This window comes from Momordica charantia (assembly GCF_013281855.1).
Source record: "Momordica charantia cultivar OHB3-1 chromosome 1 unlocalized genomic scaffold, Mcharantia_2.0 BLBB01000001.1, whole genome shotgun sequence".
NCBI lineage: Eukaryota > Viridiplantae > Streptophyta > Magnoliopsida > Cucurbitales > Cucurbitaceae > Momordica > Momordica charantia.
In genome coordinates, this window is record NW_028275157.1 from 10,397,800 (window position 1) to 10,412,092 (window position 14,293).

The 14,293-nt window shown below is 43.8% G+C and overlaps 1 protein-coding gene across 1 annotated transcript; it reads left to right on the plus strand.

The window, feature by feature from the left end:
* Window positions 1–2,559: 2,559 nt before the first annotated feature.
* Window positions 2,560–5,504, plus strand: LOC111019573 (cytochrome P450 93A2-like). Its single transcript, XM_022295967.2, has 2 exons — window positions 2,560–3,696; window positions 4,747–5,504. Exons 1-2 carry the CDS (start codon window positions 2,764–2,766, stop codon window positions 5,371–5,373), a joined length of 1,560 nt encoding a protein of 519 aa, XP_022151659.1. The 5' UTR covers window positions 2,560–2,763; the 3' UTR covers window positions 5,374–5,504.
* Window positions 5,505–14,293: the final 8,789 nt, after the last annotated feature.

Here is a 14,293-nt window from a genome sequence, read left to right on the forward strand (position 1 = left end):
CATGATACACATGACCGCACGGCATCTTAATCACCTCGCTCCCGCCATTCATCTCATTCAAACAAACGCTGCAATCTCCCAATTCTACTTCTTCTTCAACCTTCTCCTTCTTCAGCCTCGAGATCGCCGATTTCGCCGCCCCCGCCGGAGCTTCTTCTGCAACAATCGCCATCTCCTCGATATAATCCACCAATGCCACGACGTGCAGGTTCACCTGATCGCTGTTTCCGCCCGCCAATTCGACGACGAACGACGCGATCTTCCGGGCGATGACCTCGCAAGCGCCCTCAGGGAGATCCAGCGAGCACAGCAACTGCCGGATGTAGGCCTCGAGGAACAGCAGACCATTGAGCGCGCTCAGGGGGAGAGGGAACACGGCATTCGCCATCGGAGTCCACGAAGTTTCCTGGAGGATCGCTGCCGGAGATCGAGAGATCATACGGCTCTGGGACCTCAGTCGGACTTGCAGGACCTGATGCGGTTGGTCGCCGGAGGAAACCACGCTGCGGTGCCCGTGGAGGCAATAGCGGACGGAAAAAGAAGTGGAGGATGACATGATGACCTAAAGAGATGTGACTATGGTGGAAGGCCGAGGCCTGGATTGAGTTTTGTAGATGAATTGAAGGCAAAGGGGGTGACAAGATCATCCATGGGAGATTAGCGCAAATTAATTACGGTTACAACTTGCATTCAAATTTTTGTTCTCTGTTTTAAACAATCCCCCAATCTTTGGAATGTTTTTAAGGCTACTGTTTGTGTTTTTGTTTTATTTTTTCGGTTCTTAATTCTTAACAAAAATAATAAATAATAAATAATAAATCTAGTATGCTACGATAATTTATCCAAACAAAATGTAAAATATTGTACCATTTTTAAATTTGAACCTCCATAACTACTAAAACTATTGGCTTGGTTGAACTTAATTTAGATTTATATAAGTGGTGGACAAAATGCTAAAACCTTATTTTATTTAATGAGAAATCATGTTTGGATTGTGCTATAGAGAGTAAAATTAAGCTCGACATCTGGCTCTCTCCTACTTCGACACGTGTGTTTGAACCTTAGTTTAGGCACTCTAAAAGGTGAGAAGGAAGAGTTTGTGACTTTGGAAGAAGAGCTTAGCTCGGTTTCAACATGGGGAAGTTTTTGATCTGACGGAAAATTTGGTGACGTTCAATTGAAGGGCGATTCTGCTGTTAGAGGATCTTCTAAATTTTGGCGAGAAACCTGTTGAATGACAAGTTTGACAACCACAATGATAGATCATTGATCTCCAATCTCCAAAGCTCTGGAGCTTTCAAATACGGATCCCTTCCTCTAAAAAACAAAGTCTAACATTCTCAAATGTACACAATCTCTTTCATTTCCCACAAGCTATAACCTTGAAACCGGCTTAGACTTAATTCTAACTTAAACTTTGAAGTGTTGCCTTCATAGCTCGAATTGTTTGTTGACATGTCACCTTGCCTAGAATGGTGCATTAACAAATGGACTTTGATAACAAAATTGAAACTAAAAAACACGTAAAACATGTTGGCTAAAAAAAAGTCTTTTCGTAAAACTCTTTCAAATTACAACAAATCTAAAATAACAAAAATTGGTCAGGTATAACAATTTCTATTATAAATATTAACATTCATGGATTCCATCTCAAAATGCAACATATTTCTATTATAAACGCCTGTTAATTCCATTTTATTTTTAATGTGGGATCCTTAAGGAATGTAAATTAATATCCCATAATAATGAGAATTTAGAAGGATCATAATGCTCATTTTCTCCTTCTAGTGTGACCATCTTGAATTTGAGGGAGAGGTTTAAGTTTAAATCTATTTTCTGAAAGTGAACATAACTCAACTGTAATTGATATATATCTCTGATCATAAATGACCCTTAAAAGCGAAACAAATTTATATATGCATAACTCACTCAAATGTACTTACTTAAAATTGCTCAAACTCGTCTAAGCACACTCCATATCTTAGAAACTCACTCAAATTAACCTTTTAAAGCCAAGAAGTGTCTCACCGGGACCCGCTCGAAATACCACTAACTTATTTGAACACACTTCACGTCCCACAAACTCACCCCAACTAACCCTTTCAAAAAACTCATACGATCTCACTTCAAATCCCACTAACTTATCCAAATTATAAACATTAAAAAAAAGTGTCTAACTCACTTAATTAAACTACCTCTCTATTAGGGTTACAAATTTTATTGGGACATATGACTTTTGCCAACAAAATTTAAATTTTATTAGCAGAAGATACTTTTGCAACGAAGTTGTTCGACGTCTAGAAGAGCTAGTATAATAGAGGGAGAAAACTTAGAAAGTTGTATGAAAGATTCGACGTAGTGATCCTGATAGTTTCGGAGAGAGAGAATATATATAACATGCGGGGTAAGTGCATATTTTCTTTTGAACAATATTTAAGTGCTGATAGTTAGAATTTATTTTCAGGCACCGAACCACTATTAAAAATTTGACACTAACTTATTGTTTTTTTTTAAGGTTTTAGTGAGTAACACCCAAAATTCCAAACCATACAAGGCCTGCAAGTTTCATTCTTTTTAAAATCATTAAAAACAACAAACAAAACATAACATTGCCAATCATAAAAACTCCCAAACAATCACCAAATTCACAATAAACAATACTACTCGCCGGCTGAACTGACGGATCAAATACAAAAATGACACTATCACAAGCCATCAAAGTCGTCTTCCAATATAAAACAATGATAAAACCATTCTGAATTGATGGAGCTTCCATTTGAGTCGTCAATGGCGGATTTCCAAACCTTCATAATCCTCTTCCTCACATGGCTAGTTTCCACCATCACAATACGCTTCATCTTCGCCAAAAACAAACCAAAACCTCTCCCTCCAACCCCTAAATTTGCCCTTCCCATCATCGGCCATCTCCACCTCCTCGGCCCCTTGCCCCACAAAGCCTTCCACAAGCTCTCCTCCCGCCATGGCCCTCTCCTCCACCTCCGCCTCGGCTCTGTCCCCTGCCTTGTTGTTTCCTCCCCCGAAACCGCCAAACAAGTCCTCAAAACCCACGAGTCCTCCTTCTCCAACCGGCCCCGTTTGGCCGCCGTCGACTACCTCACCTACGGCTCGGCCGACTTCTCCTTCGCCCCCTACGGGCCCTTTTGGAAGTTCATGAAGAAGCTCTGCATGTCGGAGCTCCTCGGCGGGGCGACGCTCGACCGCCTCCACCCTGTGAGGCGGGACGAGACGAGGCGGTTCCTGCGGTCGCTCGAGACAAGGGCGACCGAGGGAGAGGAAGTCGACGTGGGAATGGAGTTGATGAGGTTGAGCAACAATGTGATATCTAGAATGATGTTTGGGAGGAGAAGTGGTGAGGGGGAAGAGGAGGCTGAGAAGGTAAGGAAATTGGTTAAGGATGTGGCTGAGCTTACAGGGACTTTTAATGTTTCAGATTATGTTTGGTTTTGTAAGAATTTGGACTTGCAAGGGCTTGGGAGGAGGCTGAGGGAAGTGAGGGAGAGATTTGATGATATGATGGAGAGGATGATTAAGGAGCATCAAGAGGAGAGAGAGAGCGAGAGAAATGGAGAGGATGGTGGGAAAGAGAAGGATTTGCTTCATATTTTGCTTTCTAAGTTTGAAGATGAGAATTCAGAAGTGAAGTTGACAAGAGAGAACATTAAAGCCTTTGTCATGGTAAAAATATTCCTTTGTTTTATACTTTTACCTTTCGAAAATACGTTCGTATCGGTTAAGGTAGACTTTTAACCAATATAGTTTCAATTTGATTTCTAGAATTTGGTCAAAATTTTGATTTAGCTTATGGGATTTAGTATATAGTTTTAGAGACGACAATTAATTGACCCAACATATAGATGTACATCGTGTAGTTAAGCTGACAAATGATAGTGATATGATCTCTCTTTCTCTCTCTTTATTATCTCAACCTTCTTTTCAAAGAGAAACACTTCATCTCTATTTCCCTCACTTTTGAGGGTCGTCAAACCTAGCGGGTAGTTTTATGCCTTTGAATGTGCAAGGGGAAAGTAAAAGCTTTTTCTTAATATGCATTTAGTGATTAAAAGGCAAGAGTCACATTGTGGCGATCATTGAATAGGGAAAATAGTTGGCTCGTTAGTATTGGTCCTAATCATCATTGAGAAATTGACAAGTCATTATTTTCTTAGAACTATCTGTTTTCCATTTTATCTCTCTTAGTCGTCAATTTTTCAATGATGGTCAAGAACGTATTGGATAGTTTTTGACCCTTCTTTGTCTCTATTCTTTCTCCTCTAATCAAAATCTCCCCCTCCCTTTCTCAAAAAACTTTTTAGATTGTGATGAATATCAATATTCATTGAAACCAACCTTAACATTCTCTCTCATGATCGTTGCACCTCTTTTGATTCATCGATCTTGGTCGGAACTTTTTTTTTTTTTTGACCAAATGATGTTTGAGCGTTTTAGGCTCTGATATTATACCAATTGACTATAGAGGAATAGTAGTCCATATATATTATAAACGTTTATAAGTACTTTTATCTTTTGTGAAATTCTTCAACATTAATACTTCTGGAATTCTTATCATATTGACCGTTCACACCAATAAAGAAATTGGGAGTAAACAAGTTTATGTTTCAAAAGTTATAAAAAAAATTAAAATCATTATCAAACTAGTATCTTGGAAAAAGAAAAAGTACTTACCTCTAAAGATTGACATGTTAGTTTTTTCAATCAATTTTTCAGGACATATTTGCAGCTGGAACAGACACATCTGCAATCACCACAGAATGGGCATTGGCAGAGCTAATAAACCATCCAAACATAATGGAGAAAGCCAAACAAGAACTCCACTCAGTTGTGGGAAAAAACAGACTTGTGGAGGAATCAGACATTGCCAACCTTCCCTATCTCCAAGCAATACTAAAAGAGACACTAAGGCTTCACTCAAGCCCATTGATTGTGAGGGAGTCATCAGAAAGCTGCACAATAAATGGGTATGAGATTCCACCAAAAACCCAGCTGTATGTGAATGTATGGGCCATCGGGAGGGACCCAAACCATTGGGAGAACCCGCTCGAGTTCAAGCCAGAGAGGTTTGTGGACAAAGAACGGAGTGTGAGTTGCGATCTGAGAGGACAGAATTTTCAGCTGTTGCCATTTGGGAGTGGGAGGAGGAGTTGCCCTGGAACTACTCTTGCATTGCTGATGGTTCAGACTACTTTGGGTTGTATGATTCAGTGCTTTGATTGGAAGGCTAATGGAGGAGATGGGAAAGTTGATATGGAAGAAGGGCCTGGCCTTACACTTCCTAGGGCACAGCCTTTGGTTTGTGTCCCAATGGCTTCTCTTAGTCCATTTCCAACCCTTTGATTAGAGCATGTGTTGAAGGGAAGGTCATGGGATTAAAAACCCAAGTTCTATAGAGTCAATTGGGTAGCGTTTCTATTTCTTATTTTTTGTTTTTTGTTTCCTCTTTTAGAATAAATGAAAAAAGAATTGTGTTTGGTAACTGTTTTTTGTTTTTTATTTTTTTAGAAAAGAAATATATATATAAACATATTTGGTAACGTGATTCTTTCTTGTGCTCTAAAATTTTAAATTTTTACATGAAAATTAATTTTTTAAATTAAATATTCAAAATTTTATGTTAGGTTTATATTTCATTATATTTTATAAGTCAAGAATGATAAAATAATTCTTTTATGCATGTTTTTATGCATGTTTTGGAAAAAAAATTAAAATTGAGACAGATAAGTAAAAACTATAATTCTAAAGAATCTAGAAGGAATTAGTTCAAACCATGATAGCCACCCACCTAATTTAATTCCTATAGATTTCATTGACAAACAAATTTGTTCTAGGGTAAAGTAGTTATTCCATGAGATTCTTCACGATGAGCGTAAGTTTTCCCGGACACTCACAGTTATCAAAAAAGCAAAAAAAGAAAAAGAAAAAATGATTTTATTCAATTTTTGAAACGTTTCATAAAAACGAGGAATGACAAATTAAAACAGTTACCAAAAGCTTATATACAGTGCGATAAACCTATACTTCCTCCAAAATGTTATATAATATATATTTTTCAATGTTATATGCTAAACTTGAGGTTATATCATATTATACTTTTGTATCCAACCTACAATATGATAATTATATACCCAAATATATGTTATATAATGAATACTGGCATATATTTTTTTTCTCCTTAATGACATCATCTATTTTCTCCTTCGAAAAAAATCCTAGACACCTCATTCTTCTTTTCCTTTCACTAGTTCTCCTTAATGACATCAACTGTCTTCTCTAGCATCGAGCAACAACTTGGCGGCGACAACCCTTGCGAACTCCCCGCGACCCATGCCTGGCATCCTCCGATGACCTACAGCGGCGTGTTGGCTTTAGTGAGAGAAAAAGAGGGAGATTAGGGTTTGATGTTGTGATGGAGAGAAAGAGAGAGGTGTATGTGAATTTTAAGAGAGATTTTATTGACTTTGGAATAAAGATCATATGGGAGGTGGCCTAAATTTTGTATTTTTTCTTATTTGTAATTTTTTTTATTTATTTGTTAAAAATATACAAACATTAGGTAGCTTGGTAATTTTCACATGGTCTTCATCCTCCATTTTTACAACTATGTAAATTATTAAGATTTAATTCATTTATGTGTAATTAGGTTCTTGAAAGAGTATGTATGTGTATTTATTCCAGTAAATTATATATATATATATATATATATATATATAAAGCACGTGAGAAACTGCACGAATCAGTAAGAATTACAAATTTCACACATGTGAGTAAATAGAGAAAAAAACACTGATAATCAAAGTACGCTACAAAACTGTAACTCTTGTTATGCCTCATATAAACCCCATTCTGATTTAAGTATTAGAATGTGTGTGGCTAATACCACACCGGTGTCTAATCTATCTTGTTTGCAAATCTCATTGAATTCCTTTTGTTCAGAAAGAGTAGTGCGAATTTGATAATTCTACTAAGTTAAACTTACGCATCAACGCTAGCATAGAAAGGGAGAGAACATTTTTAGAAATTGTTGGGGGTTAACTACGCACGACCGACCTGACTCCGGCAGAATTGAAAGAGCCGACCTAATAGGTCGGCCTCAACACCAGGAAAACGAGCGAACGGCCAAGCCTCACCTATTGCGACAGGGAATGGACCGGTTAATAGTAGGGATCGAAGGTCGTTCAGGAGAGCCCTGCCCGAGCAGTGGAATACGCTGATAGGACGGATATCCACCCCATCTACCACTATAAATACACCACTCACCTATGGGCCCAGGTATGAAATCTATCTGATGCTGAACCGTTAAGCTCGGATCAAACACTAACTTAGACGTCGGAGTGGCTTACCCCTTTGCAGGTACCCCGAGAGCTATTCTAAGTGTTGCCGGCCGACCTCTGAGCTTATCCTCCGTACCTCGGCAGGTTTTCGCACCAACAGTTTAGGCCATCTGTGGGGACGACTATCACAGCCATATCAAGTAGATCGCCCAACCGCTAGTCATGACGTAAGGTTCCCAAAATCAAGCAATCACCGACCCAAAGATCCGAAAGCTCGACTGGGTTCCTCCAAACCACCGGTAAGTCAGAAGTCGAAGACTCAAGTTTATTCCCAGAGGTCGAAGTCTTGCTTCCAGGTCGAGGTGATGTTCGACCTACAAGAAGAAATGGATGCCATGAGGGTTCAGGTCACAACCCTGACTGAGGCATTGCAGACAGCGGCAGTGCCGCTCCCTGAGCTCGAAGTCCAGTACTACCCTCGAAGAGGAAAGGCGAAGGCCACTAGGGTAGACCAGGTCGGTGGGACGCAACCCGTCAAAGTTCGTCCTTAGGGGAAACGATCGCCCTCGGGGGCAGGAGGACATGTGCGACCGTCTCTCTTTGTTGAATGAACGAGACCTTCGCAATGTGTTGGATTAGAAGTACTCCTCCAAGAGAGATAATCCCCTGACGAGGTTGGAGTCAGTCAACAATGTGGACCTATTGCTGTAGTTCGAGCAACTCTGGAAAGAGGTCAAGAATGACCTCTGGAAGGTCTAGGGGAAATCGGTCTCGGATGATGACGAGCCCAACGAGCCACCCTTCACCCAGGCCATATTAACCGCGTCGATCTCATCCAAAGGGAAGCTCCTGAGCTTCGATAAGTACAATGGATCCACCGATTCGGTGGACCACGTGGAGACCTACGAGTCACTGATGGATTTCCATGCCTACTCTGACGCGATGAAGTGCTGGGCATTCTCCGTGACCCTACCGGAGTCCGCAAGGAAATAGTACCGGCAGCTCTTGCCTCACCCCATTTCCTCATGGAATAAGCTCCACAAGACATTTGTTGCCCAGTTCGCAGCTCAGCAGGAGATTCAACACCCAGCCAGTGCCTGCTCACGATAAGGCTGAAGGTAGGAGAAAGCTTGAGGGACTACGTGAGAAGGTTCCTCGCTGCACAAATCATGGTTGCCTGAAACGAGGAATTCGCCTGCTCGGTGTTTGCTTTAGGGGTTCGACACGAGCAGCTCAAGTGGTCACTAGCCAAGAAACCCGAGCTCACCATCAAGGCGAATATAGAGTGAGCTAGGAAGTTCATACACGCAAGTGAGCTCATCCAGTCAAGAGAGGAGCCACTAAGAGCCAGCCCTACAAGCGAAAGGAGAGGTCGGAATAATTCTCGAAGGTCATCATAGCACCAGCGACGTTATGACCGCAAGTCTCGACAAAAACATGACCAGAAGCACGGACGACCTAAGAGGTATGATCGCTTTACAACTCTGAATGTCCCAGTGGCTGAAATCCTCGCCAACATACAGGATTCGAAGCTCGACCTACTCACCAGGCCCAATCCCAGGCGTCGAGACCTAGAAAAGCGCAACAGGTCGAAGTTCTGCCGCTTTCACAAGGACCACGGTTGATCACGATATCTCCGACTGTTACGAGCTGAAGAGGCAGATCGAAGAACTCATTCAGAAGTGGTATTTCAAGAAACATGTGGGGTGAGCTCCCAGCGGAGGAGGAAATAGAGCAGGTAGCTTGAAAGGAGAAATGACAGAGAGGGAGAGGACACGATCTCCCCCGACGCGTGCAGACTGACCTACTATGATCAATATGATCTTGGTGGACCAAACGGGGGTCAAACTGGAAACAAGCGCAAGGTGCTGGCACGAGAAGCCCGCCATGAAGTGTGCACAACCTACGCGCAGCTCGTATGCTACCAGATCTCGTTTTCGGTCGAAGACGTGAAAGACCTGTACAACCCATACAACGACGCTTTGGTCATCGAGGCTCAGATCGATCACGTGACAGTCAGACGCATACTGATTGATGGAGGTGCCTCCGCTAACATTCTATCATTTTCCACTTACATTGCTCTATGGTGGAAGATATGCCCGCTTAAGCCAAGCCCCAGTCTGCTGGTCGGTTTTGCAAGAAAACCAGTTCTACCTGAAGGATGCGTGAGTCTTCCCATAACGCCGGGAGAAGGAGAGCACCAAATCCACAGATGGCAGAATTTGTGGTGGTTGAAGCCAGGCGGCGTACAATGCCATATTTGGCCGACCTGTCATCCACGACTTATAAGTTGTGCCATCCACACTACATCAGACGATAAAATACCCAACTTCCAAAGGGGTAGGAACCGTAAAGGGTAAGCAGAAAACTTCGAGGGAATGCTATGCAGTAGCCCTCAGGCCCACGCGCAACGCCATCATTGGGGGCCGCGAGCTCCAGGCGGACAAGCCACTTGACGAGCAGAGCTGCCGTGAGCCCGCAGATGGCTTGAAGCTTGTCCAGCTACTCGGCCCAGAGAAGTGCACAAGCATCGGCACAAAGCTAGGGGCCACCAAGAAGGAAGAGCTCGTCCAATTCCTAAAAAACAACACCGACGTGTTCGCCTGGTCGTACGAAGACATGTCTAGGATTGACCCCAACATCATGGTTCATCGTCTAAACATAGATCCCTCTGTACGACCCGTAAAATAAAAGAGACGACCTGCAAATGCTGAAAGAAGCGCAACAATTGTAGGAGAAATCCAAAAACTTTTGAAAGTTGACCAAGGAAGTTAACTACCCTGCGTGGCTCTCGAATGTAGTGTTAGTAAAAAAATCAAATGGAAAATGGAGAATGTGTGTGGACTTCACTAGCTTAAATAGAGCATGCGCAAAAGATAGCTTCCCCTTCCCACGAATCGACCAGCTCGTAGACGCAATGGCAGGGCATGAGCTCCTGAGCTTCATGGACGCATATTCAGGGTATAACCATATCAAGATACACATCCCTAACCAAGAGCATACCTCGTTCATCACCGACTAAGGGCTCTACTACTATAAGGTCATACCTTTTGGGCTAAAGAACGCCGGAGCAACCTACCAGTGCATGGTCAACAAGATGTTTGCCGACCAGATAGGCCAAAACATGGAGGTATACGTCGACGATATGCTTGTGAAGAGTAAGAGGACGACCTCCCACATTGCCGACCTAACAGAGACCTTTGAGGTCCTCCGAAAGTACTAAATTAAGCTCAACCAAGAGAAATGTGCGTTTGGGGTCTCCTCTGGAAAATTCCTCAGGTTCATGGTCAACCAGCGTGGAATAGAGGCCAACCCTGAAAAAATCCAAGCCATGCTGGATATGCAACCGCCTCAGAATTTAAAGCAGCTCCAATGCCTCAACGGAAAGATCGTCGCACTAAACTATTTCGTATCACGATCCACGGACAAGTGCCTACAATTCTTCAAGGTGCTACGCAAGAAAGACCGTTTCGAGTGGATTCTTGAATTTAAAGTCTCGTTCAATGAGCTCAAAGGCTATTTGAGCTAAGCACCACTATTATCAAAACCAATGTCAGGCAAAGAGTTTGCACTATACCTCGCTGCATCCGCAACAGCAGTGAGCTCGGCATTGATGTGGCAGAGCGATGGTCGGCAGAGCCTTGTGGATTACACGAGCAAGGCAATGACAGACGCCGAGACTCGGTACCCCCAAATGGAGAAGCTAGCGCCAACACTAACTGTCGCGGCGCGACGTCTTCGACCCTACTTCTAGGCTCACAGGGTGAAGGTCCTTACTAGCTTCCCCTAAGACAGGTCTTCCAGAAGCCCGAAACCTCAGGGAGACTCATGAAGTGGGCTATCGAGCTGAGCGAGTACGACCTCAGCTTTGAACCAAGAGCAGCGATGAAGGGCCAAACGGTGGCAAACTTCATTGCTGAGCTCACTCCGTTCTCGAGCTCGGGCAAAGACAACTTGGATAGATGGATCCTTAACGTCGATAGATCCTCAAACGAAAAAGGTAGTAGGGTCGGAGTTCTTCTCCAAACACCTAGTGGTGATCAGTTCGAATACGCAGTAAGGTTCAGCTTCCCAACTTCAAACAACGAGGTAGAGTATGAAGCGATAATAGCATGATTGCACATGGCTGAAGCCATAGGGGCCACACGCCTGGACATAAGGAGTGGCTCGCAACTCATAGTCAATCAAATCACCAAGGAATACCAGGCCAAAGACGACAGGATGGAGAGATACCTACACAAGGTATGCGAGTTGTTGTCTCGGTTCCAAAAGTAGACTATAGAGCGGGTACCTCAGGCAGAAAATTCTAACGTCGATGCCTTGAACGCGCAACATCTGCACATTTACTACCTGGGACATACACCCTGGTCGACCTTGAAAGGAAACAACTCCCACCCATGGAACGCGCAACATCTGCACATTTACTACCACCAAGCATGGCCTAGCGAGCTTTTTAAACGCGTTATGTAATTACGAGAAATTTAAATGCAACTCTTGTTCTTTATAACCAAACCGAGCTACATTTAAATGGGGGCCTAAACAGTTTTGTTACTTAAACGTTGGAGCATTGATAGTCATTCACACAAAGATACGAGCTAAACAAGATGTACAAAGTTAAAACAAAAAAAAGAGCAGAAGGACAAAACGAAGGATAAACACGCCGTAGTTTCATTGAAATTTACCGAGGAGAAGGCCTCGGACCTTAACAAAGAAAATATAAGAGAGTTGCAGTAGAAAAAGAGAGTAGCAGGGTCACTTGTCCAGGAGGTCGGACTGAGCCACCTTGGCCAAGGGATCATCATCTACGGGGGCCACAAGGACGAGCTCGTCCAACTTCTTCACCCTGGCCTAGATCACTTTTTCAGAGGCCACAGTGCAATGAAGGAGATCATCCCTGACTTAACATAGGCGCACTTGAAGGGCACAAGATCCCGCTCGCCGTGGTGCTTCTCCAAGTATGCAAGGGCGAACTTGAAGCCATCATCCGCCAGAGCCTTGCTATACTCCACGTAGCTCAGCAGCTCCTGGAACTTGGCTTCCAGAAACTCCTCATCCTTCAGCTTGGCGGTCATGGCAACCTCAGCCCGTCAGAGTTTCTCAGCCTCCGCCTGCAAGCCCTGGTTTGCCAACTTCAAGGCGCTAACCTCAGAGTCGAAGCTCAACAAACAAGCTTGGATGCCGCGTAGCTCTTTCCCCTTTGCAGCCAACTTGACCTTGAGCTCTTCGACCTTTGACGCAAGGGAGGCTACCTTCTTGTTTGCCTCCAACAGCTTGACCCTGGAATCCCTGAGCTTGACCTTGGAATGATCCCTCCCTCCGTGGTCCGAGCTCGAGCTGCAGTCTCTTTCTACACCCACCGATCGCGACCCAGCAACTCGGCTGACACGAACGCCATGGACTTGCACATGAGGGCGTGCGCTTGAGGAAAGAGGCACGTTTAGTTGATAATAAGTGAACGAATAAAGCATAGCTGAAAATGAAACTCACCTCAGTGGCATGGTCGATAACAAGCTTGACGGTCTTGCAAGCATCCCTAGAGGGTGAGCTAGCTCGCCTGATGGCCCTGTTTGAGCTCGCGCGCCCCAGTTTGCGCGTCAGGGTATTGATACTCCTAGAAGTAGGGTGAGTCCTGAAAGACAGCTCGAGGTCCCTTACCTTGCCAATCCTCTTAGTGACGACGAGCCCGCCAGAATCCACCGTCACCACAGGTGCCACCTTCTCGCCTTCGTTGAGCGTCTGCGGGCTCGGACTCGAGCCCTTGTCCACCTTCTTCTTCTTTTTCTTCTTCTTCTCCAGGGATGTGTGGACCATCTGAAGAGGGTTCGCTTCGATGGTAGAGTCGGGGGGCGGAATGGCAGGGGTCGACCCTATTTGGGCCTCCTCGTCTCGGACTTTCGATGGGTGACGAGCTAGAATAGATTGGGGAAAGGATCGGTGAAAGAGACCTAGAAAGACTCGGAGTGCGGGGGTTTGGGTCAGCCTTCGCGACGACATGCAGTAGGGGTGTACGATATACCCCAAAAAACTGGCCCGACCGACCGAAACTGACCAAACCGGTGGGTTTCAGCTACAGGTCGGTCGGTTAGTTTTACCTTTCGTAAAACTGACCAGTCGGTCGATCAGTGGGTTAGTCGGTGGTTCTCGATGAGGAAAAACCCACCGACCGACCGATAATTTTATTAAACTGAGTAAAATGGGCATTCTTCAAAGTGGTTTAGAGAAAAACCATGGGCACTCATCGTTTTCTTGAAACCACCCAAACTTTTTACCTTATTTTAATTATTTCTCTTTCGTCTCTCATCCCCATTTCCCCAAAACATTTCTTTTTCTCTTTTCTCATTTATTAATTTCTTTCTCTTTTCTCTCATTTCTCAAAATCTTCCCTCTCAACCTCCTTCTTCACGCAGAATGTTTCTTGCCTTTGGATCTTCTTCTTTTCTTCTTCTTTTTCTACTTTTTCAAACCTTTTTCTTTACAGTTTACCGTGTCTTCTTTCCCCCTTTTCATTATCAGTCTCCAATGCTTCTGTTTTCTCGTTGATGTAATCTTTCGAAGTTTTTCTCATTTCTCAACAACAACCATGGCACATTCGTTGGTCGCCTTCGCTAGTGGCCCTCGCCGTCGCAGCAACCTCAACCCTAAGTCGGTTTGTCGAAAACCGACCAACCGATTGTTTGTTTAGTTTGTTGGTGGAGAAGCAGCAACAATGGTTGGTCGGTTTTCAGATGCATTAGTCGGCAATGATTTAGGCCTGAAAACCGAGCTGACTGACCGATGTTCATCCCTAACGTGCAGGCTGTAGTAGTACAGGTTGTCGTCCACAAGGAGCGCTAGGTAATGGCAAATGCCCTGAGGTAGCTTGGGGATCCTCTTGAGGTATCCAAGTGTTAGCTCGTTGATCCTAGGGAGGTCGGGGACAAACTGCAAAAAGGAATCAAAGTTAGACGTGAAAAACGATCGCAAGCCAATGGCGACTAGGAAAGGGC

What these genes read in the sequence shown, in the direction of transcription:
- LOC111019573 (XM_022295967.2), top strand. Translation starts at nt 2,764, where the DNA reads ATGGAGCTTCCATTTGAGTCGTCAATGGCGGATTTCCAAACCTTCATA. An exon ending in ACATTAAAGCCTTTGTCATG is followed by an intron (nt 3,697 to 4,746) that starts GTAAAAATATTC and finishes TCAATTTTTCAG; the next exon opens with GACATATTTGCAGCTGGAAC.